The sequence below is a fragment of the Girardinichthys multiradiatus genome, chromosome 6, assembly GCF_021462225.1.
Source record: "Girardinichthys multiradiatus isolate DD_20200921_A chromosome 6, DD_fGirMul_XY1, whole genome shotgun sequence".
Taxonomy (NCBI): Eukaryota; Metazoa; Chordata; class Actinopteri; order Cyprinodontiformes; family Goodeidae; genus Girardinichthys; species Girardinichthys multiradiatus.
Window position 1 is genome coordinate 4,004,472 of NC_061799.1, and position 23,743 is coordinate 4,028,214.

A 23,743-nucleotide genomic window follows, 5' to 3' on the forward strand; every position below is an offset into this window, starting at 1 on the left:
TTTCTGCTGTTAAACTACTCACAAGTGAAAAAGATTAAATATTTAGTTAGAACATCCCAGCAGCATCTACAACCGAATAACTGGAAAAGAAAAAGTGTTCCAAAGGCCTAGTCAAAGTCCAGACATCACCATGATTGAAAGAGTCCTTACGAGAGGGGAAACTGCTCACAAGGCTTTTTGAACAGCTTCTTCAACTTATTGCTGCTGAATGTGGCAACAACTTCCGAGCATTTTAATCAGAAAGTGGAAATGGCCCTCTGCTGCTGCATTTGGAAGGTCTTCTTTTTACCATGACTATTAAGCCAGATGTTTGTGTATTTTCAGCTCAATGACAACACCCTTATATGAGTAGATACTGTACATTAGTATAATGTAATCAGATAAAGATCTTCTAGCTGTGTGAAATACGCTTGTAATCTGTTAGATAATGGAAGGACCTCCCATGTGCTGGCCAATGCAAAATTGCAAGTTTTTTGTTCATTTTTAAAATTCTGTTTCCTTATTTGCCAAGTTTTTGTGACATTCAGTGTCTGCTCCATGTGACTATTTTAACTTCAAAGCATTGTGTGCAGTTTCACCATACCACCAGTAATTAATCTGTACTATGCTAATACTGACTCAGCAGTTTCTACTTGCTTAAAGTTGAAGTGTTCCACTGTGATTAAAGCAAAGTTATAAGCTGCTGCCACCCATACAGATCCATATATCAACTCAGTGTGTTACATCATTGGAATACAAATATGTAAACACCTTTTCAGGCTTCTGCAGCACTGAACTAAAGTGGAAGTATTTTGTTACAACAAAGAACTATCCAATAGGCAACAGAGACCAAACTCTGGCATCTTTTTGCTATCTACAGTTTTCAGCAGCTACGTAACTGCTAAGATATATAAACCCCAATTAATGTAAATATAAAAACTAAAGAAACTCAGTTTGGTTGATTATACAACTCCAGTTCCAATAAAGTTGGGACATCATTTAAAAGGTAAATAAAAACATAATACGATGATTTACAAGTCCTGTTCAACCTCTATGCATTTAAAAACCCTAAAAAGACAAGAAATTTATTGTTTAAACTAATAAATGCTGGGGGTTTTTTGTTGCAAATATTAACCCATTTTGCATTCGATGCTTGCAACACATTCCAACAAAGGTGGAACAGGGGCATCAAAAGACTGGGAAAGTTGAGGAATGCTCCAAAAATACCTGTTTGGAACATTCCACAGGTGAACAGTTTAATTGGAAGCAGGTGAGTGTGATGATTGGGTATAAATGGATTGTCCCCGAAAGGCTCAGTCGTTCACAAGCAAGGATGGGGCGAGATTCACCACTTTGTGAACAACTGCGTGAGCAAATAGTCCAACAGTTTAACAATGTTTCTTTCTCAACATACAGCTGCAAGGAATTTAGGAATTTCATCTTCTACAGTCCATAATATCATCAAAGGACTCAGAGAATCTGGAGAAATCTCTGCATTTAAGCAGCAAGGCTGAAAACCAAACATAAAATGCCCATGACATTTGACCCCTCAGGAGGCACTGGATTAAAAGCAAACATCATTTTGTAACAGATATTACATGGGCTCAGGAATCTTTGTCAGTTAACACAGTTCATCCCTACATCTACAAGTTAAAACTCTACCAGGCAAAGTGAAAGCCAAATATCAACAACACCCAGGAACACTGCCAAGGTCTGTGGGCCTGAGCTCATCTGAGATGGACTAACGCAAAGTGGAGAAGTATGCTTTGGTCTGATAAGTCCATATCTCAAATTGTTTTTGGAAATGTCCTCCAGGCCAAAGAGGAAAAGCACCATCTGGATTGTAATTAGTGCAAAGTTCAAAAGCCAGCACCTGTGATGGTATGGAGGTGCGTTGGTGCCCATGGCATGGGTAACTTGACGTCCCTGCTTATTTCAGTAAGACAATGCCAAGACACATTGTGCATGTGTTACAACAGCGTGGCTTCGTAGTAAAATAGTGTGGGTTCTGGACTGGCTTGCCTGCAGTCCAGACCTGTCTTCCGCTGTAGCAAAAGGTACATTATGAAGCACAAAACATGACAACTGAGACCCTGAACTGTTGAGCAACTGAAGTTTTACATGAAGCAAGAATTTGGAATGAATTCAACCTACAAAGCTTCAACAATTAGTGTCCTCGGTTCCCAAACGCTTATTGAGTCTTGTTAAAAGGTGGTGTAACAGTGGTAAACATGCCTGCGTTCCAGCAGCATCAAATACAAAATGGGCAAATGAGTGAGGACAAGGAAAATGTCCTCATTTTACAAACATGACCTCTCTCTGTTGGTTAAAACAGTTTTCTGGTCCTCTCAGCAGCAAGTACACACACACACGCTGTGCTGATGAACTCTGCTGCTACCTTGAGATCTATTGTTGATGTAAAATAATTAATTACGTGAAACAACAGTCTACATGAAACGTTTTCAATACTGGGACCATACTTACAGTACTGATGTGAAAAAGGCCTTTTCTACTTTCTTTCAGTCTCTCCATACCTCCTGGTCAGCTGACATTATGACACATTGTTAGAAATGATTTAATTTAAATGAGCAAACACAGAAACAGTTTGGCTTAAATCCCGTTTCTCCTCCCAGCTGACTGCAGGTTTACAGTACAGCTCCATTTCAACAAACAGTAACACTGATGTTGATGCAGGCAGCCTCATCCATTCCGTCATCACCAGCAAGTCAATTTAAATATTTATCTCAGCAACGTTCAATCTCAAAGTCCAAACTGTGTGAAAAAAGCATGAAAATGTAGAACGATTAATAAAAATAAGGTATTCAGTCAGGGGGCGCTGGCGTTCATTTTCTCCTGGCAGCTGTCCCAGAAGTTCTGTAGTCTGTTGTCTTTGTTAGAGCAGAAGTCAGTTAAGTCTCTGAGCAGGCGGTCAGCCAGCCGTTCGTCGCCCAACAGTCCTGTCCTCCAGGCTTTGGTTAGCATGGTGTTGTAGGCCCAGTAATAGCCCACCTTCTCCTCGCTTCCAAACGGCCCCTGGCTGTTGGAGGTGGTGGAATTTCTGCGGCGTCGCGTCTGGCCTCCGGAATACTTCCTCCTAGAATACGGCAGCTGCAGGAACACAGTGCCTAGGGGAATGCAGGGCAGTGAAGGTTTCATATTTGCAAGAAATGAGAGACAGTATTTTGTCCTCTGTGATGAGACCAACCTGTAACATGGACGTACTGAGACTTGTTCTCGGCAGGGAAATTAAAAGCTGAAGATGAAAACTTGTCGTGTACAAAGCCAAACCTGGAAGGTGGAGAACAAGGAAAGGCTCCTGAAATGCACTTCGATCTTCAACTAGACTCCAACTTGATATTATTACCAGAAACAGAAATATTTTCCAAGCATAAATGCAGAATAATCCATGCATTTTTCATTTTCTAGACCAGAAAATAAAGAAATGCTATCAGTTACAAGTACTCTATAATTACTGTCATTTTCTAAACTGTACTTTAAAGTCAATTTATTTTAATCTATTATCTGTATTAGTTTTGAGTCATATCCATTTGACTTTTTATTTAGCATTTTGTAAATGAAACAGCCAAACTAACATTCTTATCTAATTTTTTTATCCAAACTCTATACATTGAATGGAATTATTGATCAATTACTTAAGGATAGCAAATAATGTAGTTGAGAATAAGTCTATAATTCTAACTCAATATAACCACAGCTTTGGTGTAACATAAATCATCTAATCAAAATAGGCCTGTGCCAGATGCTTCTGAGAGTATAACATACCACACTATCACAGTAGTTAGAACCAAACATGATGCAATTAGTTCTATTTAAAATTTACAATTTTGTAAGCGATAAAAAAGCGTAGCAGCTTTCTTTAAACCAGCTGAGTAGTAGTGTACAGCAACAGAAGGGGGACAGGGAGCAGCACTGGGTTACTATTCCTCTATAGAGCTGGAGGAAACTTGGGTCAATCTAGCACTTTCATCAAAAGGTAGGAATGGTTTGATGGAACTTTGTAAAACTTTGGTATAACTAAGTTTATTCTTCCACTTTGCCCTGTTGCTCAATCATTAAGCTGGAAGAGAACTTCCATTCTAAAATTTCTGACATCATTGATTCCATTGAGGTGAAGTTTGTCTCTGGTAAGAGGAAATCTCTGTCGAGAAATGCTCCACCGGTGCAAAGTGAAAAAGTAGAACTGCCGAACAGAGGTGATGAAAGACTGGACTCCAGGTTCACTATACCATCCATAAAGACAGACTTCACAGATATAACTTACAAATGAAAAATGCGAGGGATTTTTTTTTTTAAATCAACAAAAACAAGCCACGATCAATAGCAAACTTGTTTGCTACAGTCGACAGGTTAACAGACCCTCCTGTGTCTTTAGCATCTGAACTTTGACAAGGCCTGCAATGAAACTGCTAACTTTATTACTGAGAAAATTCAGAAGATTACAAGAGTAGTCTGTACATATATATCAATTCCAGCACCAATGCTGTGTCCAATCAGAAAAAATGTCAGACAGCTGCAGCTGATCCAGAACGCTGCTACCCGGGCCTCACTAGAACTAAGAACATAGAGCACATCACCCCAGTTCTAAGATCCTTCCTCGGGCTCCCTGTATCTCTGAGAATAGACTTTAAAATACTCTTGTTGGTTTATAAATCAGCACCAAAATACATCACAGATTTATTGCTGTTCTTCCAGACCACTCAGGTCTTCTGGTTCGAGTCTGCTCTGCATCCCCAGAATCAGAACCAGGCATGGAGAAGCAGCATTCAGTTTCTATGCTCCACTGAACTGGAATAAACTTCCAGAAAACTGTAAAAATGCTGAATCCCTGAGTTCTTATAAATCAAGGTAAAGAATCCATTTGTTTTAGAGTTGCTTTTGATTGTTTTATTTAGACTATTAACTGAAACAGTCTCAGTCTGTAGTTGAACTTTTCTTTACTTTCATTTATTATGCTAATACGTTTTCCTTATGTAAAGCACTTTGAATTGTTTTGCTGCTGAAATGTGGTATACAAATAAACTTGCCTTGTTTTGCCTATACCCTGGTACCAGTAGCTAGTACCAGTAGCTAGTACCAGTAGCTAGTCCACGCCCACTTAAAGGGTTAAGCATTGATTAAAATCCAAAGTACTGACCTGTAGAGGATGGCTTCTTGAAAGAGCTGCATCCTGTCCCAGTATGTCTCTGGCTCAAAACCTGTTGGATGACATGGAAACAGGAAGAGAATAGCTGGACTCAAAAAGTCATTTAGTCATGACATATACACTCACAGCCACTTTATTAGGTACACCTGTCCAACTGCTTGTTAACGCAAATTTCTAATCAGCCAATCACATGGCAGCAACTCAATGTATTTAGGCATGTAGACATACAGGTCCTTCTCAAAATATTAGCATATTGTGATAAAGTTCCTTATTTTCCATAATGTCATGATGAAAATTTAACATTCATATATTTTAGATTAATTGCACACTAACTGAAATATTTCAGGTCTTTTATTGTCTTAATACGGATGATTTTGGCATACAGCTCATGAAAACCCAAAATTCCTATCTCACAAAATTAGCATATTTCATCCGACCAATAAAAGAAAAGTGTTTTTAATACAAAAAACGTCAACCTTCAAATAATCATGTACAGTTATGCACTCAATACTTGGTCGGGAATCCTTTTGCAGAAATGACTGCTTCAATGCGGCGTGGCATGGAGGCAATCAGCCTGTGGCACTGCTGAGGTCTTATGGAGGCCCAGGATGCTTCGATAGCGGCCTTTAGCTCATCCAGAGTGTTGGGTCTTGAGTCTCTCAACGTTCTCTTCACAATATCCCACAGATTCTCTATGGGGTTCAGGTCAGGAGAGTTGGCAGGCCAATTGAGCACAGTGATACCATGGTCAGTAAACCATTTACCAGTGGTTTTGGCACTGTGAGCAGGTGCCAGGTCGTGCTGAAAAATGAAATCTTCATCTCCATAAAGCTTTTCAGCAGTTGGAAGCATGAGGTGCTCAAAAATCTCCTGATAGCTAGCTGCATTGACCCTGCCCTTGATAAAACACAGTGGACCAACACCAGCAGCTGACACGGCACCCCAGACCATCACTGACTGTGGGTACTTGACACTGGACTTCTGGCATTTTGGCATTTCCTTCTCCCCAGTCTTCCTCCAGACTCTGGCACCTTGATTTCCGAATGACATGCAGAATTTGCTTTCATCCGAAAAAAGTACTTTGGACCACTGAGCAACAGTCCAGTGCTGCTTCTCTGTAGCCCAGGTCAGGCGCTTCTGCCGCTGTTTCTGGTTCAAAAGTGGCTTGACCTGGGGAATGCAGCACCTGTAGCCCATTTCCTGCACACGCCTGTGCACGGTGGCTCTGGATGTTTCTACTCCAGACTCAGTCCACTGCTTCCGCAGGTCCCCCAAGGTCTGGAATCGGCCCTTCTCCACAATCTTCCTCAGGGTCCGGTCACCTCTTCTCGTTGTGCAGCGTTTTCTGCCACACTTTTTCCTTCCCACAGACTTCCCACTGAGGTGCCTTGATACAGCACTCTGGGAACAGCCTATTCGTTCAGAAATTTCTTTCTGTGACTTACCCTCTTGCTTGAGGGTGTCAATAGTGGCCTTCTGGACAGCAGTCAGGTCAGCAGTCTTACCCATGATTGGGGTTTTGAGTGATGAACCAGGCTGGGAGTTTTAAAGGCCTCAGGAATCTTTTGCAGGTGTTTAGAGTTAACTCGTTGATTCAGATGATTAGGTTCATAGCTCGTTTAGAGACCCTTTTAATGATATGCTAATTTTGTGAGATAGGAATTTTGGGTTTTCATGAGCTGTATGCCAAAATCATCCGTATTAAGACAATAAAAGACCTGAAATATTTCAGTTAGTGTGCAATGAATCTAAAATATATGAATGTTAAATTTTCATCATGACATTATGGAAAATAATGAACTTTATCACCATATGCTAATATTTTGAGAAGGACTTGTACTTGGGTGGGCCTGTCATTTTGGGTCGGGTGTTTCTTGTTGGTCGCCTCGGTGTTGGTGTGGAACGTGTTTTGTTGCCCTGCTTGCATCAGGGAAATGGGCGCTCTGTTGGCTCTGCCCCATTGGTTCGTGGAGGTTGGGCATGTTGGTCATGTGCCCTCCTTTGTGTGGCGTATTCTGGTTGCGCTGGGCCGGCTGGTCTGCTCTTTTTCTGTAGTGGGGCCGCACTCTTGGTCATTGCTGCGAACGCTTCCAACTGGATCCTTTTTGTTGGGGGTAGGTGGCTCCTTTGTGCGAGGGACTGGGTGTCGGGGCTGGGGATCGAGATTTGAGGGTTTGGATGGTTCTGGTGGTGGGGGGGCTTGTCCTTTGTTGGAACTCGGCAAACGGGGGTGCCTATTGGGGTCAGCCGGGGTGCTGGCTCCCTGGGAGAGCATTCTGCTCCCCAGACTCCCTCCCATCAGAGGGAGTGGGACTTCTAGCCGGGATCTATGCCAAGGTCACTCAGGTTCGGGCACGAGCCCGGGCTAGCCCGGACCAGGTTGGGTATCGGCACCTGGACCTGGAAGTATAGAGTATGTATGGGGTGTGGGTGAGTGTACGACGTCCATTTTGTTTGTCTTTACGTGGGGTGTGTGGATGTGAGTGTCTTTATGTGTACGCATGAGGGTGGAAATGTGTGATTGTGACTGTGTGTGGCTGTTTTTTGTGTCAGGTTGGGTCTTGGGCTGCTCCCTCTCCTGGATCAGCTTAGGGGCCCCCTTCAAATGTGGGGCCTATTCCCTCACCGCCACACTACCTGCCGATGGTTGGTGTCTCTGCCCACCGGTGTACTTGTGGTTCTCGGTATCCGGGGCTGGGTGCTTTGGTGTGTGCTGACTCACTCCCGGTGGCTGCTTGCCGGGGTCTGGACCCCTGGGCCCTGTCGGGCCTCTGCTTGGGGAGTGATGTGTCCCGGGGTCTCGGGTCTCTGGGTCCATGGCTGGATCTGCCCGGGTGTAGATGGCTGCCGGCAGGGCCTGTGGGTTCGTCGCTGCATCTCCCTGGGGCTTCTGCACTGTGGCTACTGAGTGGTTCCCCTGGAGCTCTCCCCTGCTCTTCTGTGGAGGGGTTGCGGTAGTCCCAGCGGTGGTTCTCCTGGGGTTCCTGTGCTCTGGGGGGCCTTTGGATGTCTGTGGCTCAGATCTCTTCCGTATCTGTCCCGGGTCCAGGGGGGCAGGTCTGTGGTTCCTCACATGCACTATTGCAGATTTTTATGGAGAAACCTTGTATACACAAACACGCTCACACTCAGACCCACAGGTGTTTAAATTCAGGTGTTAACAGACACACAAATGTTCTATACTGAGCCGCATTTATCACTAAATACATCTTGCATTGATAGGTACCGTGCACTTTTCAGTAAAAAAGCTGTTAATATGAACGTTTCTGTAGAAGCAAGCAGGGTGTTATCTTGTATTCTCTTCATCCTTCTTTCTTTCCTCCATTCTTTTCTCCTTCTCTCCCCTTTTCCTTTTTGCTCCCCCTTTCATGTTTCTTTTTTTATTCCTTTTTATTTCTGTCTCCGTGTCCGTAACAACTGAAATAATCCCAGGTTTCTAATAAAGTTTCTTTTAATGAAAACAGAGCTTTAAAGCATTTGCTGTAATGCTCCACTTGTGAAAGTAAATCTGTTGGGTTTCTTCTTGGCACTCAGACAACAATTCTGAGCGACACTCTGGACACAGTTAAAAAAAAACAACAAGTAACTCAAATAACCACTCGTTACAACCAAGGCATGCAGAAGAGCATCTCTGAATGCACAACACGTCAAACCTTGAGGCAGATGGGCTACAGCAACAGAAGACCATGCTGGTGCCACTCCTGTCAGCTAAGAACAGGAAACTGAGGCTACAATTCGCACAGGCTCACCAAAATTGGACAATAGAAGATTGAAAAAACATTTCCTGGTCTGATGAGTCGATTTCTGCTGCCACATTCGGATGGTGGGGTCAGAATTTGGCGTAAACAACATGAAAGCATGAATCCATCCTGTCTTGTATCAACGGTTCAGGCTGGTGGTGGTGGTGTAATGGTGCGGGGGATATTTTCGTGGCACACTTTGGGCCCCTTAGTACCAATTGAGCATAGTGTCAACACCACAGCCTACCTGAGTATTGTTGCTGACCATGTCCATCACTTTATGACCACAGTGTACCCATCTTCTGATGGTTAATTCCAGCAGGATAACGCGCCATGTCATAAAGCATGAATCATCTCAGACTGGTATCTTGAACATGACAATGAGTTCACTGGACTCAAATGGCCTCCACAGTTACCAGATCCCAATCCAATAGAGCACCTTTGGGATGTTGTGGAACGGGAGATTCACATCATGGATGTGGAGCCGACAAATCTGCAGCATCTGTGTGATGCTATCATGTCAATATGGACCAAACCCTCTGAGGAATGTTTCCAGTACCTTGTTGAATCTATGCCACGAAGGATTAAGGAAGTTCTGAAGGAAGAAGGGGATCCAACCCGGTACTAGCAAGGTGTACCTAATAAAGTGGTCGGTGAATGTATATAGTCACAGTCATGACTAAAAGTTTGGCAACGAGACAAATGTGTTTCACAGGTGGTGACAATTCACATTACTGTTGAATTATTGGACCAAGTTCAATCAAATGGAAATGACTTCATTCCAAAGAGTGTAATCGGATTAAAAAGTTTAAAACAAAAACATATTTTCACCCTATCTTTCACCTACCACTAACAGGTAACTTACTTTCAGTGGAAACATCAACCAGCACAGGTGGAGCTGGGAAGGTTATATAAAAAGCCATAGAAAAGAAGTAGTTGTCCTGTTGTGGCAGCAACAGTGGCCTTAACAGAAAAGCATGCAGTGCAATAGACTTGTGACCACCGGTGCCCAGCTTGCTCAGCACTGCCAACAGAAGCATGAGAGAACACCCTTAGAGAGGGGAAGCATTTTAGAGATGGAAAGAAACCTTAAGGACAGAACAAAATTCCAACATGCTTCCAGAATCCCTAACCGTGATACAATACTTCCTCCCAATTCTGCCATGAATAAAAAATGGCTTCAAAATGGCTTCCTAGAGCAACCTCTTCCAATAATCCACAGACAATTTGATGATCTCCAAGTTTCCCAGCATGATGGAGAAATTAATATTAAGGAAAAATAATAAAGTGGCTCAAAAATGCAGACACCTCACTGAGAACCTGGGTTTGGTTTTCAGTAATCAGCTGGATAAACTGGGGCCATCGAACTGATCAAGTCACAACATAAAGAAGGCAGGAATGAGTAACCTTTAGTCAAGATTTGGTCCAGAAGCTGATATCCAGCAGGGCTGAGGAGTACAAGTTATGAAGATGAAGCATTAACATGAATTTAAGCTTTTCAAAACTTGTTTTCCAGTATACCTAAAAGAGAGGTAAAATCTAAAGATGTTTTGTGTCAGTGCCAAAATATTTGATAAGTCATGCTAACAAACAGCCAGACTGTATTTGGAGAAAAACTGTACCTTCAAACAGGTTGTCGCTGGTGTTCTTCAGCAGACACTGGATGTGAAGAGGGATGAAGAGCTGGGCTCTCAGTGGGTCTCCATAGAGATAAGACGTTAGTGCAAAAGGAAACTCCAGAACCGGAACCAGCAGAAAACCACAGGAGGTTGCTTTCCTGTGCCAACCTTGAACCTACCAGAAAAGACCACGTTGATAGGAGTCTCATAATCTTACTGTTTGTTTCAGATGGTTAAAGGTGTCAATCACAACACTAAAGATTTGCAAAACTACTAATTTGTTGGCTTTACTTCATTTCAGTTAACCGTTGTGTTGTACATGTGCAGCATTTATGTACCATCTCAAAAAGCACTGCAGCTGTGACAGCCATCCAGTGGAGCTTGATTTCAAAGGCAGCATTAAGAGAGAAGTTGCCATGGTAATAGCAGCTGCACCATTCGGTTCGGTCACTGCGGTTGTTGACGTCCACGTCCAGTGTGACCGTCTTCTGCTCTGGAACTGTGGCAGCTGTAGGACAGATGGACAGCGGGGGGTGGGGGGGTGGATAGAAAATACGACAGAAGTAAAAGGAGTAAAAGAAGGTGAGCAAGATGGTGTGAGGAGCAATTAGAGGAGAGAGATACAGGAGACGATGGCTGGATGCAAAACAGTGCTCCAAAGCAAAAGGCAGAGAAGGGGAAGAATTTACTGACGACCAACACACCCCATGATTTGGTAGTCTAACATCTAGCATTAGTCTTCAATAGATCTCATCAGTAGCCCCTTTCTGATCATAAAGTATTTTAAAAAGGTGAGCTGCACATGTTCTTAAAGTCTTGTGATCAGCTGAAAGATGTTGACATACGATGGAGCGCGGTTATCACCTGTCTTGGAAGATAGTTACAGGTACTGCTGAGTTAGTTGTTTGTTCCACTTTAGTTCTGCGATCCCAGCTGCATGTTTTGGAACCAAACACAGGTCCATGATCTTGCCAGATTAACTTACATTGTGGGAATTACAAAAGTGAGCTTCTGAGCTTCAGCACTGAGAAGATGGGCTCACATTTGACTTTAGAATACTTTGGTATACAGAGAAATAAATTTTGGACATAATGCCTGCAAGGTGGCCTTTTGTCTGCAAAATTAGCCCAAATCATCAGCCCTCCAACACCATGCTTCACAGTTAGTATGTTGTGTTTGTGCCAATATGCAACAATGCACTAGTGTTGAAAACCTCGACTTTGGCCTTATCCATAAAACTTGTACTTTACAAACCTGCTATATTCACCTGACAACTTTTCCAAACAAACCATCCTTAGAAATCCTTCTGTGACTATGGTGTCATAAAATAAAATATTGAGTTTTTCATTTCTCTCAGCATTGCACAGTTTGACGTCAGACTGGGGCCACAGTGAGACCTGAACAGGTTTCCTTAACGGCTGGCAAAGTTTAGGCTGCCCATGCTAAGTCCAGTTAGCACCTAGTAGGGTCAGTACTTTAAATACCTTATATGACCACATTTCTCTGGTACTTTGGACATAGTGTATGTAGACCCCACAGCCCAATGTCCAAGTGGACCAGGCTAGGAAGCCCACATTGGACTCAGCAGATACCATGTGAGAGAGCTCAATTTAGAACATGGGGACATAATGCGGGTCCACAACTGACCCTACTGATGGTCTACTGGATTCAGCAAATGCATTCAACCCTTTGGGATCAATCCCCACTGTGTCCGAATGTTTTGCCTGCAGTCTCCATACAAGGGGCTCTGTTTCGGATCTTTTCTTGGGATATAATGTTTTCTTGTTCAGCTGTTATTCCAATCAAAAATGTCCTTACATTACCATTTTCTTCTTTTTCATAATACATTTTCCCATGTCATATTTGATTAAAACCAGGTAACATCTTTATAATATAAAAGGTAGCTGATGTTTACTACACAATATAAGCAACACAAGAGAAATCTTCAGGTGTAAAAAGGAAGCTGTAAGTGGATGAATAAAGCTAAATTAAGCTGAAGCAGAAATTAGAGTGCTTTCAGTTTAAATGCAGAGAAAGCAAAGGGTAGGGACAATGTACACCACAGCACTACTGACCCACAGCCACAAACACCACAGCATGCACCCAAACCCTACACTACTACAACTGGATCAGCTCCACAGTAACCAGATGGCATGCACTGATTGGACTGTGTGTAGGAGGGAACATTTGGATTGCATCAATCAGTGATTTGGAACACTACCACTACAGATATCGCATGCAGGAGACAAACACTATCAGCTGTTTATTGCAAATCTGCAGACTGCTGAGAGGAGAGCTGGACCCTGTATCTGTGTGTCACACAAAAATAAAGACAATGACGCTGATAATGTTGCACTGTGCTGATGACGAGGTTATAAAATGTTAGTAGAAACTGGTTTGTACATGTAACCCTCAATGTTGTCAGTTTGGACAAAGTATTCAATCTGCAAATTTAATGAAGACATTAACATTTATTGAAAAATGTGATTTGGGCTTTGGTGTTACAGCTGAACCATCCTTCTCGGAAACAAAAATAAATTCAAAAATAAATCTCAGTATCCTTCAGCTCGGTGCCTTTTTAGTCCATTTCAAAAGGCATTAGATTGCAAAGCTGACCAACAAGGCTATTTGTATTTATATTAAATAATAACTGATATTAAACAGATGAAACATATTTGATGGAATCCTAGAATGTTGCCCAAATGAATAAAATGTATTCTGCTTCTACATGCTATCCATGTTTGGGCCTGTTACTACAACAAATATGTACTGAGATTTTAAAAGGTATTGAATTCACAACTGTTCAAATTTTACATATAACTGTTCCTACAGTTTCAACTGCCAGATTATCATAGTGTTCACTAGCTGTACAGTAACAGCGCTTCCCCTCCCCCACCTGTTGCTGTGCACTGCCAGTCAGTTGGCTGGCTGATAGGAGGCTGCTATCCTGTACCCTTGGTTACAAGAAGTACAAATTGAACTGTTTGGAAATATTTGCAGTATCGAAAAACATGGATCATCATAGTGTGGAAATTAAGAGTGGCATCCATTGCTTATTATTAAGTTAACACTTTGTTTTAAAAATACCACTGACAAGCTACGAGCGGCAGTTGCAGGCGGTTAGGGACACCACTTCAGTGGTTTTGTACTAGATTTGAAAGGGAGATGTTTGCAATATGACGTTTTACCAACCACGCATAAATTCATTACTTCCATGGGGACATGTCATACCACTTCTATTCACAGTATTTTGTAAGGAAATGTAAGTCTTTTGTTACAAAATATTGTTCAGTCATTTGAGTTTGATATGAGGTCATATTTTATCATATTTTGTGAGTCAACCGGATTATACAGAAATCTGCAAGGTGGCCTTTTGTCTGCAAAATTAGCCCAAATCATCAGCCCTCCAACACCATGCTTCACAGTTAGTATGTTGTGTTTGTACCAATATGCAACAATGCACTAGTGTTGAAAACCTCTACTTTGGCCTTATCCATAAAACTTGTACTTTACAAACCTGCTATATTCACCTGACAACTTTTCCAAACAAACCATCCTTAGAAATCCTTCTGTGACTATGGTGTCATAAAATAAAATATTGAGTTTTTCATTTCTCTCAGCATTGCACAGTTTGACGTCAGACTGGGGCCACAGTGAGACCTGAACAGGTTTCCTTAACGGCTGGCAAAGTTTAGGCTGCCCATGCTAAGTCCAGTTAGCACCTAGTAGGGTCAGTACTTTAAATACCTTATATGACCACATTTCTCTGGTACTTGGGACATAGTGTATGTAGACCCCACAGCCCAATGTCCAAGTGGACCAGGCTAGGAAGCCCACATTGGACTCAGCAGATACCATGTGAGAGAGCTCAATTTAGAACATGGGGACATAATGCGGGTCCACAACTGACCCTACTGATGGTCTACTGGATTCAGCAAATGCATTCAACCCTTTGGGATCAATCCCCACTGTGTCCGAATGTTTTGCCTGCAGTCTCCATACAAGGGGCTCTGCATTCGGATCTTTTCTTGGGATATAATGTTTTCTTGTTCAGCTGTTATTCCAATCAAAAATGTCCTTACATTACCATTTTTTTCTTTTTCATAATACATTTTCCCATGTCATATTTGATTAAAACCAGGTAACATCTTTATAATATAAAAGGTAGCTGATGTTTACTACACAATATAAGCAACACAAGAGAAATCTTCAGGTGTAAAAAGGAAGCTGTAAGTGGATGAATAAAGCTAAATTAAGCTGAAGCAGAAATTAGAGTGCTTTCAGTTTAAATGCAGAGAAAGCAAAGGGTAGGGACAATGTACACCACAGCACTACTGACCCACAGCCACAAACACCACAGCATGCACCCAAACCCTACACTACTACAACTGGATCAGCTCCACAGTAACCAGATGGCATGCACTGATTGGACTGTGTGTAGGAGGGAACATTTGGATTGCATCAATCAGTGATTTGGAACACTACCACTACAGATATCGCATGCAGGAGACAAACACTATCAGCTGTTTATTGCAAATCTGCAGACTGCTGAGAGGAGAGCTGGACCCTGTATCTGTGTGTCACACAAAAATAAAGACAATGACGCTGATAATGTTGCACTGTGCTGATGACGAGGTTATAAAATGTTAGTAGAAACTGGTTTGTACATGTAACCCTCAATGTTGTCAGTTTGGACAAAGTATTCAATCTGCAAATTTAATGAAGACATTAACATTTATTGAAAAATGTGATTTGGGCTTTGGTGTTACAGCTGAACCATCCTTCTCGGAAACAAAAATAAATTCAAAAATAAATCTCAGTATCCTTCAGCTCGGTGCCTTTTTAGTCCATTTCAAAAGGCATTAGATTGCAAAGCTGACCAACAAGGCTATTTGTATTTATATTAAATAATAACTGATATTAAATAGATGAAACATATTTGATGGAATCCTAGAATGTTGCCCAAATGAATAAAATTTATTCTGCTTCTACATGCTATCCATGTTTGGGCCTGTTACTACAACAAATATGTACTGAGATTTTAAAAGGTATTGAATTCACAACTGTTCAAACTTTACATATAACTGTTCCTACAGTTTCAACTGCCAGATTATCATAGTGTTCACTAGCTGTACAGTAACAGCGCTTCCCCTCCCCCACTTGTTGCTGTGCACTGCCAGTCAGTTGGCTGGCTGATAGGAGGCTGCTATCCTGTACCCTTGGTTACAAGAAGTACAAATTGAACTGTTTGGAAATATTTGCAGTATCGAAAAACATGGATCATCATAGTGTGGAAATTAAGAGTGGCATCCATTGCTTATTATTAAGTTAACACTTTGTTTTAAAAATACCACTGACAAGCTACGAGCGGCAGTTGCAGGCGGTTAGGGACACCACTTCAGTGGTTTTGTACTAGATTTGAAAGGGAGATGTTTGCAATATGACGTTTTACCAACCACGCATAAATTCATTACTTCCATGGGGACATGTCATACCACTTCTATTCACAGTATTTTGTAAGGAAATGTAAGTCTTTTGTTACAAAATATTGTTCAGTCATTTGAGTTTGATATGAGGTCATATTTTATCATATTTTGTGAGTCAACCGGATTATACAGAAATCAGAAATAAAACCCTAGGAAAGCAGGTAGAATGTAAAGTTGTTCGTAAATACTATAAAATAAAAATAAAGGGCACAGCAGAGGCGCAGGGGGTAAAACGTGCAACTCACTGTCAAAAAATGAGAAAATGAAGGCCACTAGTGCCAGACAAAGCATAAAATAAATAAAAATAGAATTGCACGAGATTTGAACGTTTTAATGACTTATTTTTAACGTCTGTCTTTCAATATAATGCTTCACTACAACGACAACGTGCTATGCCACTTCATCTTTAACAAGTACTTGCTCTGTATTAAAATGTTTTTATTGGTCTGATGTAATCTTCTAATCTTAAATTTCATGTTTTCATTTCTTGTAAGCAGAAAATCATCATAATTAACACAAATAAAGGATGGAAAGCGGGTCTATATTTCTGTTTATGTATCAAAACCAGAATAAATAAATGTTATGAGTAACATTATTGGAAATGTAATGATCTATGCGATATTAGATCATTTTAAACATGTCTGTTTTAAATATTGATGCTATGAAACTGTGGTGTTTTCCTTATATCATGAGAATCTCATTCTGACCCACATTAGTGATACCATCTGTTTTCAGTGGGTGGCCGTTATAATTTTAAGCCTCAGTATGTTACGCTAGTAAGAAATTAGTAATCAGCCCTGCACGAATCCGTTATTCTTAGTGAAGCTTGCCACAAACTGAAAACACTGAGGTTTCTTTGTGAGATCAGAGAATTGATGTGTGGAAGCTGAAGGGCTCACTTGAGGGTGCAGAACAGGTTACGGTGTTGAAAATCAAATTAATAAATAAATAGTTGAGATAGTAAAAGAACCTGATTTATTAATTGGATTTCAATGAAATGGGATTCCTGAAGCTTATGTGCCCTTCTTGGGCCTGTGTGACACCCAAGTACTGGGCCCAGACAGTTCCCAAAGCAGACTCAGCTGAGATCCACATAAGGCTGGATGAGGGAGAAGATGTTTTCCTTGCGGTGTGGGCTGGGAGGACCGGGCTGGGTATACCTAGAAGTGCGGCGGCCTGGCTGCGTCCCCCAAAGCTGCGGCTGAAGGAGCTGTGCCTACTTGCATAGGAGGCGGCCCGACTGGGGAGCCAGGGCAAGAGAAACGCTGGGAGGTCACAGGGCAGTCGCTCCTCTAACACAAAGGCCACCTCAAACCACTTTCTGTGAAAAAGAGCAAAATCCTCCACTGCTGCAGTCGACCAGCCCCCAGCAGGAGTCTGAACCTGGGAGGTCAGGCCTGCAAGGGAAAAACTCTACGTGAACATCATGGTGCAGTGTGACAGTACATGGACATCGTATCCAAGTATGATTTAAAACAAAATTTCTGGTTCCGCTTTGGCTCAGTGTTCTTGAATTCATTTACCATCTTTTTCTCCTACTATCCTATAGAAGTAGAAGCCGTAGACGAATGTGCGCATGGCATCTCCTGAAGCATGAGCCACCACACCTTCATCCAGCATTTTCTACACAAAACCAGACAGTGATCACACTGAATATTAACATAAGGTTAAATAACACTACTGTAAGTTTAATATTTAAACAATTCTAAAGAAGAAGATTTCAATAAGCCTTCACACGAGTTCTTCTCTCTACTTCTGCAATAACCCAGATCTGCATTCACAACATCCTACAGAAGTCTGATGCCAATTAGCCATGCCTGCATACCTTGCCTTGCGCTCACTTAGTTGAAGGGAACACGTGCAGTAAAATGTTTACCTGCATGATATCCACAGCCATCCCTTGTGTGGCCACACCCTCCACATTGTTGACCAGCCAATGAACAACTTCAGCGCTTATGAAGCAGTTGAGTGGGAGGCCTTTCTGTTCTGGGAGCAGCTGCACACCGGTCCTAAAATATCCAGTAGAGCACAAACACACCTATGAGAAAGACAACTGAAGCCCGGGCCACACCAGTACAGATATTTGTCCTCCTGTGTCAAAAAAACACATCTTGTTTACAAAATGATCTCAATCAATGAGAAAATGGAGAACAGTAAACACAAACATTGTCTTGTCATGGGTATGAAGATCATTCATTCTGGGCTTTGGATTTGTTTTAATCGTGATAAGATAAAATTACAGTGACAAATGAACTGGGTGCACAGGTAAGATTTTATCATGGATTCTGTCATTCACACAGGGTCTAAACTATAAATCTGCCCCCTACTATTATTTAGATAAATGCGCCTTAGCAAGTTGAAAGTCAACCATATCAGATTTAGCTTTATTGCCAAGTTCGTACATATAAACAAGGAATTTGACTCCGGTACACTTTGCTCTTTGGTTTTGTTTTTGCATTACAGAATATACATATTTACAATGTACAATATACACATGTATAATAAAAAGGTGCATTTGCAACATCTGTATGCTGTTGTTCTGTACTCTATTGAATGTTCAACAGAGAAACAGCCTGGGGGAAGAAACTGTCTCTGTGGTGGCTGGTTTTAGTAAACAGTGCTCTGTAGCGGCGGCCTGAAGGTAAAACTCTGAACAGTTTATGTGCAGGGTGTGTGGGGTCTGCAGAGATTTTTCCAGCTCTTTTCCTGACCCTAGTCCTGTATAAGTCCTGGATGGAGGGAAGGTCAGCCGTGATTATTCTCTCTGCAGTCCTGATTGTTCATTGCAGTCTGGACCTGTCCTGTTTTGTGGATGAGCCAAACCACACTGAGATGGATGAAGACAGGACAGATTGAATGATGGCAGTGTAGAAGATGACCAGCAGCTCCTGTGGAAGGTTGAACTTCTTGAGTTGCCTCAGGAAGTACAGTCTCTGCTGGGCCTTCTTTCGAACAGTGTCTATGTGTGAAGACCATCTCAGGTCCTCAGAGATGGTGGTTCCTAAGAACCTGAAGTCGTCCACGGCCGATACAGTGTTGTTGAGGATGGTGAGGGGGGTGTATGGGGGTGGTGTTCTCCGAAAGTCCACCACCATTTCCACAGTCTTGAGTGGGTTGAGTTCAAGGTAGTTCTGACTGCACCAGTGTACTAGCCGATCCACCTGCTGTCTGTATGCAGACTCATCACCGTCCTGGATCAGTCCAATGACAGTGGTGTCGTCTGCAAACTTAAGGAGTTTCATGGACGAGTCTGATGAGGTGCAGTCATTTGTGTACAGAGAGAAGAGGAGTGGGGATAGAACACACCCCTTGGGGGCACCAGTACTTATTGATCTGGATCGGGAGAAGATGCTCCCCAGTCTCACCTGCTGCTGTCGGTCTGTCAGGAAGCTGTTGATCCACTGACAGGTGGAGGCTGGGACGTTGAGCTGGGTGAGCTTCTGGTGGAGGATGTCTGGTATGATGGTGTTGAAGGCCGAGCTGAAGTCTACAAACAGGATCCTGGCGTATGTCCCTGGGTGGTCGAGGTGTTGCAGGATGATGTGTAGACCTAAGTTAACCGCATCATCTGCCGACCTGTTTGCTCGGTAAGCAAATTGCAGGGGGTCCAGCAGGGGGCCTGTGATGTCTTTCAGGTGCTTCAACACCAGCCGCTGAAAGGATTTCATGACCACAGACGTCAGGGCTACAGGCCTGTAGTCATTTAATCTTAGGATGGTGGGTTTCTTGGGCACCGGGATGATGGTGGATCGTTTGAGGCAGGAGGGGACCTCACATTTCTCCAGTGACTTGTTGAAGATCCTTGTGAAGATCGGAGCGAGTTGATTTGCACAGGCTTTCAGACATGATGGGGAGACGTTATCAGTTCCTTCAGCTTTCTTTGTTTTCATGAGCTGAAAGAGCCTGTTTACATCTTCCTCTGAGATCTTTAGTGCAGGCAGAGGATCTGAAGGTGGGGGGGTAGCTTTGTGAGAAGAACTTGTTCCTGAATGGGATGTAGAGGGGATGATTTGAGGTGTGAATGGCTTCTTGTCATGTCTGCAGTAGAAGCCATTCAGACGGTTGGCCAGGAGACGACTCTGTTCAGGATGGGTGGGGGGGCTCCTATAGGCAGTCAGGTTTCTCAGACCAGTCCATACAGCTGAAGCATCACCAGTAGAAAGGTTGTTCTTAAGCTTCTCACTGTAGCTTCTCTTGGCTGCTTTGATCTCCTTTGTAAGTCTGTTCCTGGCCTGCCTGTACCGCGCCCAATCTCCACTGCTGTGAGCTTCTTCCTTTTCCCTGCCGAGATTCCTGAGGCGTGGAGTAAACCATGGCTTGTTGTTCCCAAAGGTGCAGAAGGTCTTGGTCTGCACACACATGTCCTCACAGAAACTGATGTATGATGTCACCACATCAGTTAGTTGGTTTAAGTCAGTGGCTGAGGTTTCAAAAACAGTCCAGTCTGTGCATTCAAAGCAGGCCTGTAGCATCTGCTTTGATTCCTCAGTCCACTTCTTAACAGTGTGAACCTTGGGTTTCTGTCTGTAGGTTGGGATGAGGTGGATAAGAGAATGATCCGAAAAACCCAGAGCAGCCCTGGTAACAGCATGATATGAGTCCTTTAAAGCTGTGTAACAATGGTCCAGTGTGTTTTTGTCTCTGGTGGGACACTTAATATGCTGTCTGTATTTGGGGAGTTCATTTGAGAGGTTTGCTCTGTTAAAATCTCCCAGTATTATGATGAAAGAGTCCGTGTATTTTTCCTCCACGTTTGTAATCAGCTCAGCAAGATGTTTTTCTGCGGCAGAAGTGCAGCCATGCCGTGGAAAATATGAGCCAATTATTATAAAGGAGGAAAACTTTCTCGGTGAATAAAACGGTTTACAGATTATGGAAAATGACTCCAGATCCGGACTACATGTTTTTCCCAGCACTTTTATGTCAACCTACATTTATATAAAAGCACATTCCGCCTCCTCGCCTCTTCCCGATAGCTCCGCGCTGTGATCTGCTATGAACAGCTGGAAGTCCGGCATCAGCAGTGCGCGGTCCGGGATGTTTTCACTCAGCCATGTCTCGGTGAAGCAGAGAACCGGTGATCCATGGAGGTCCGTGTTTTTACCGGTGAGGAGAAGCAGCTCGTCCATCTTGTTGTTTAGAGAGTGGACATTTGCCAGGTGGATTGAAGGCAGTGATGTGCGAAGTCCTCTTTTGCGGAGCTTTACCAGCACGCTCTCCCCTTCGACGCTTTCGGCGCAGAATCCCATATAGTGCCGCAGCTCCACTTGCCAGGAGCTCAGTGAACCTCGGATCGATGAAAGATGGTGAAAAAATCCCAAGAGAGGACTCTCTGATGTTGAGAAGTTCCTCTCTACTGAATGAGACCACAGGATTGTGGCCCGACACCGCAGTACTGTGGCTCGAAAAACAAAAACACACAAAATACAAAAACAAAGAGAGAGCGAAGCTCCGAGGATGCCATCGTCGGCGCCATCTTGAAGGTCAATTTGTAGTCATCAGCAAGAAATAGTAGAGCTCATTTAAACTAGTAGCTTTCCTCGCATGGAGCCAGCCTTTAACTAGTCTGTTCAAAAACCAGTTCTGATTTGTTCTGATTCCTTCTCCTACTTGAACCACCAGTTGTGATCCTTCAACTATCTAGCTATTGATTTGAGATTAAGTTGAATAATTTGTAGAATGCACCAGTACGACTGACAGTGAAACAGGGCCTCCGCCTGATACAAGCACCATCATGCTTGACAGTTGGTATAGTGTTCTGGGGATGGAAAGCCTCACTTTGATTCCTGTTTCATTCTTCTTGTCACTGTGGATAAATTGCTGTCTTTATGTCATCTGATCATATAACTTCTCTCCAGGAGGCATTTGGCATGTCCAAGTAGGAAGTTGATAATTCTAATTAATAATTTGCCCTGTCTTTCTCTGTTTAATATTGTCGTTTGAAAGAAATATTGCTGCTATTTAATATATTAACTCAGTTTTTATCCCATAGTTTGCACCACTGGCTCAGAGATTACGTGTTTCGCTGTGTTTCACTCTTATACAAAGTCACCAATGGAGCTACTGCTGCCAATAGCTCTTTACTTTTCCTTAACCTAGAAAGTACTCCTGGAACAGTGGGTATGCCGTCTTCTCAGAACACCAGTCGGTCGTGGCAGATGGATGCTCTCACTGAGCCTGGTTCTGCTGGAGGTTTCTTCCTGTTAAAAGGGAGTTTTCCCTTCCACTGTCACTTCAACTATCAACAAGTTAATGACTCAAAGCAGACAACTGTTTTCTGTTGCTACATGCTTGTTCAGGAGGAGGCATTCCTGCAAAATTAGTGACTCTGAATTGACAGAGTTTCCTTAGATCACTGGCCTGCAACCTGTAATTCCATAAAGGCAGAGTAAGCTTTAGTAGTTCTTATGTTTTTATGCAATATGAATAGAATTTCTACAACAGAATGATCCTAACATTTGAAGGGATTTTTAAAGCCTTGAATGTCATTTAGGGCCTTTATTTTCTTCTTAGTTGGCTGCCTAATTTTCTGAATGTCCATAAATATGTAAAAGCAAGGGCAAAGCTGACTCCTTGGACTGGAAAGGTCGCTGCCAAGTATTTACCAATTGTCATGGTAAACCGAACATGACTACGCTAGATTAAATTTGAATGTATTTAATTGAATTTCAACCTGTCTATGATTGGACTGATTCGATTATATACAGGTCCTTCTCAAAATATTAGCATATTGTGATAAAGTTCATTATTTTCCATAATGTCATGATGAAAATTTAACATTCATATATTTTAGATTCATTGCACACTAACTGAAATATTTCAGGTATTTCATTGTCTTAATACGGATGATTTTGGCATACAGCTCATGAAAACCCAAAATTCCTATTTCACAAAATTAGCGTATTTCATCCGATCAATAAAAGAAAAGTGTTTTTAATACAAAAAACGTCAACCTTCAAATAATCATGTACAGTTATGCACTCAATACTTGGTCGGGAATCCTTTGGCAGAAATGACTGCTTCAATGCGGCGTGGCATGGAGGCAATCAGCCTGTGGCACTGCTGAGGTCTTATGGAGGCCCAGGATGCTTCGATAGCGGCCTTTAGCTCATCCAGAGTGTTGGGTCTTGAGTCTCTCAACGTTCTCTTCACAATATCCCACAGATTCTCTATGGGGTTCAGGTCAGGAGAGTTGGCAGGCCAATTGAGCACAGTGATACCATGGTCAGTAAACCATTTACCAGTGGTTTTGGCACTGTGAGCAGGTGCCAGGTCGTGCTGAAAAATGAAATCTTCATCTCCATAAAGCTTTTCAGCAGATGGAAGCATGAAGTGCTCCAAAATCTCCTGATAGCTAGCTGCATTGACCCTGCCCTTGATAAAACACAGTGGACCAACACCAGCAGCTGACACGGCACCCCAGACCATCACTGACTGTGGGTACTTGACACTGGACTTCTGGCATTTTGGCATCTCCTTCTCCCCAGTCTTCCTCCAGACTCTGGCACCTTGATTTCTGAATGACATGCAGAATTTGCTTTCATCTGAAAAAAGTACTTTGGACCACTGAGCAACAGTCCAGTGCTGCTTCTCTGTAGCCCAGGTCAGACGCTTCAGCCGCTGTTTCTGGTTCAAAGGTGGCTTGACCTGGGGAATGCGGCACCTGTAGCCCATTTCCTGCACACGCCTGTGCACGGTGGCTCTGGATGTTTCTACTCCAGACTCAGTCCACTGCTTCCGCAGGTCCCCCAAGGT

The 23,743-nt window shown here is 42.6% G+C and overlaps 1 protein-coding gene across 4 annotated transcripts in view; it reads right to left on the reverse strand.

Annotated features, from left to right (window-relative positions):
* Window positions 1-2,540: 2,540 nt before the first annotated feature.
* The window catches only part of depdc5 (DEP domain containing 5, GATOR1 subcomplex subunit), a 51,367-nt gene continuing 30,164 nt past the window's right edge, over window positions 2,541-23,743 (reverse strand). For 3 of the 4 annotated variants that reach the window (XM_047368307.1, XM_047368310.1, XM_047368306.1), the window contains 8 exons: window positions 17,865-17,997; window positions 17,512-17,611; window positions 17,149-17,385; window positions 10,841-11,010; window positions 10,506-10,677; window positions 5,135-5,195; window positions 3,185-3,267; window positions 2,541-3,104 (listed from right to left, as the gene is read on the reverse strand). In XM_047368307.1, coding sequence (XP_047224263.1) covers window positions 2,806-3,104; window positions 3,185-3,267; window positions 5,135-5,195; window positions 10,506-10,677; window positions 10,841-11,010; window positions 17,149-17,385; window positions 17,512-17,611; window positions 17,865-17,997 — 1,255 coding nt within the window. In that variant the 3' untranslated portion in view covers window positions 2,541-2,805. The remainder of the gene's footprint in view (window positions 3,105-3,184; window positions 3,268-5,134; window positions 5,196-10,505; window positions 10,678-10,840; window positions 11,011-17,148; window positions 17,386-17,511; window positions 17,612-17,864; window positions 17,998-23,743) is intronic. The other variant, XM_047368308.1, reaches the window with a different exon arrangement.